This window comes from Stegastes partitus, unplaced genomic scaffold, assembly GCF_000690725.1.
Source record: "Stegastes partitus isolate 25-593 unplaced genomic scaffold, Stegastes_partitus-1.0.2 Scaffold469, whole genome shotgun sequence".
Classification (NCBI taxonomy): Eukaryota; Metazoa; Chordata; class Actinopteri; family Pomacentridae; genus Stegastes; species Stegastes partitus.
The window spans coordinates 347,494-350,255 of record NW_007578200.1 but is presented as its reverse complement, the minus strand read 5'-3'; the positions used below and the strand labels follow the sequence as shown (position 1 = coordinate 350,255).

Genomic DNA, 2,762 nt, shown 5'->3' with positions numbered 1-2,762 from the left:
GGCTGGCTGAGGAGCGCTGACCCTTCACAAAGACTTTTCACCAGCAGCGAGCGAGAGATCACAGAGAGAAAGCCAAGCTCATGTGGGAGGGGAGAGGACTGTGGGTGTATTCGTACCAGTCTTACTCTTCTGTGTGTATATGTACAGCTTAGGTGTTTGTTTGGATGTTTGCATGTGCTTTTAAGTGCCTGCGTCTGTATTAATGCAAAGTTTTGCTGCACACAAATTGGCCGACACATCGCCTCAGATCATCTCCTTGTTGAATCCAGCTCTAATAGCATGTGTGAACCAGCACAGGGCAGCCATATGTCTCCTCCTCCTCCTCCTCTGCTGTTTAACACTAAGCTGCATCGCTGACAGATGGTCCAGCTGCTTTTAGCATGCCCATATTATTTTATTATGTAACGTGTAAACTGCAGAATGACTTCCAAGTCCTTCATCTTTAAAAAAATAAAATCACACAAATGATCTCTGAGCGAACAGAAATGTAATTACTGTATATGTGGAAAAACCTCCTCGTTTCATTCATTACTGTCACCGGATTTTTCTTCACATATTTTTTTTTTCTCCTCATTTTATGCACAACGGGAGGCAGAGAAATGCTCCCTCTGTATTTAGGTTCACACCATTCTTTCAAAATGCTTTTCCTCTCAGTCAAAAAGATTGAGAAAGCGTATTAAATCTAATCTATCGAGAGGTGCGCGAATGGGGGGAAAAAAAAATTGTGAAAATGTAATGATTCTTCTGAGCATCACACTGATTTGGACGGAGCCGAGATGTAACCGGGTCTCATTAGAAACAGACTGAAACATGATGGATGGGATTTCTACAGTAGCAGTAAAATACTCTGTAGTTTATTGCATCCTGGACTTTTATTTTTTTCCCCCAGCGTGATGAACTCGATACCTTTCCAGCACTAGCAGGTGACTTCCTCGACTCGCTCTCAGCGGTTCTCAACGAGGCTTTTACGCATTAGGCACCGAAAAAAAAAAACTACCTCTTGTATTATTTGGAGGAGCGCTCCGAGCACTTAAAAGGTGGAGTACAACGGTTCTAATCCAATACGCTTTTTGTAAAATTCAGCACATTTCTCCTCACGCTACGCTACCTGTCTGCTCTCTGTGTGTGCTGGAAAAATAAAAAAAATAAAAGATGTGGTGTTGGTGAGCAGCCCTGCCTCTGGAAGCTGAAAATGGGAAACAAACACAGCAGCTCGGTCCAATTCACACATCAGTATGTTCGGTGTGAACAGGACAGAGATGGGGGACGAAAGGGGGTCGGCGGGAGGAAGAGGGAAGGGAAATCTGGTGCATGTCAGCTATCTAGATAAGCCACAGGAGCTAAATATCAACTCTAGAATCACAGAATCCACCTTTAAAGGCAAAGAATGAGCAAATCTGACACATCTGGATCTATTATCACGACATTAAATCAAGCCTAAAGCAACAGGAAGTTATGGTCTTATAATTATAGGATTCAGATTTGTATGTCTGCTGCTGTGTTTTTTCTTCACTCGATCACCTGAGCCGCTATTGTTTACCGTGATGAACATGAGGAGATACAGGAAGCAACTCATAACTTATTATGCGGTTGCCGAGCAACAGCAAGATGCCTCCCGCTGCCACAACCACACATAAGTGATTAAGATAAGAACCCGCTCCGTCCGTCGACTCCGTGGTCTTATCCGGACGAAGCAACCTTTAGCTTTGGGCGTTATTACAGACTGCTGAATGGATCGAAGTCGCTCCTTGCGACCCCCGAGGGTGCGTATTTATAACCCCTACCTCCAGGACAGGTGCCTCTTATTCCATTTGTTCTGAGGGCTGGAGCTTCGTTTCCTGCGCCCCGTCGTCCCCTCGGCCTCGGACACATCTGGCAGGGAACATCTGGGGGTTTTCATTAGGCCCAGGGTGGCTTGGTCTGCAGGAGAGGGGAGGTGATTGTGATGCAAACTAATGGAAATGCATGCCACGACTTTAATATTCACTACCAAGGCAAGAATTTGCTAAAACACGAAGGCGGATTGATGCAAAGTGCCCGTTTCAACCGCGATTTAACATCTGCTCGTAACTGACCGCCTCAGCGTCTCAGGTTACGAGAAGACATTCGGGCCATAAATCATAAATCATGCAAGATCCCATCTTACATGATGCCCTCATTTTGGGGCCATGCATTACACCTGCACACACCACTAGCATTGTTCCCATGTGGTTTTTTTTGCAGTCATACATGTGAGAAGGAGTTTGTGTAATGAAGAGTAATGCTGTTTATAGAGGAGGCATGTGTGAGTGATAGTCGGCGTGTACGTTGGACTACAACGTACTAGAGCGAGAGAATAGTGGAATAATCAATACACTGTTCTGTTTCGCACATACGAGGCTCATCAATCACGTACAGTAGGCACATAGCAGCACTGTCACTGCTGCCGTGTGTGTGTGTGTCTGAGATGGCAAGTGTGATTTATTTGTACAAGGTGTCTGGTAGCAGCCGTGCAATCTAGCAACACATAAGAAGTGCAGTAAGTATTACTTTTCTAATGTTCAGGGGTTGTCGTGTCACAGCGATATCGATTCAATTTCCATACTTTTTGTTTGTTTGTTTGTAGGATTGCATTATGTTTTTAGTTTTTTGTTCCCCCCCCAGGTGCTCCCGTAGCAACACAAACAAGACGTACCGAAGACTCCGGTCTCCTTCAGCCCTCCGAACTTCTGCATGGCTTTGATGGCCTTGGTGAGGGCCTCCTTGGTCTGGAGCTGGCCAGT

At 45.3% G+C, this 2,762-nt stretch overlaps 1 protein-coding gene across 1 annotated transcript in view; it reads right to left on the bottom strand.

Annotated features, from left to right (window-relative positions):
* The window catches only part of mmp17a (matrix metallopeptidase 17a), a gene marked incomplete at its 5' end in the record, with an annotated part of 53,198 nt that extends 50,436 nt beyond the window's left edge, over positions 1-2,762 (bottom strand). The window contains 2 exons of the mRNA XM_008286781.1: positions 1,785-1,920; positions 2,675-2,762. Coding sequence (XP_008285003.1) covers positions 1,785-1,920; positions 2,675-2,762 — 224 coding nt within the window. The remainder of the gene's footprint in view (positions 1-1,784; positions 1,921-2,674) is intronic.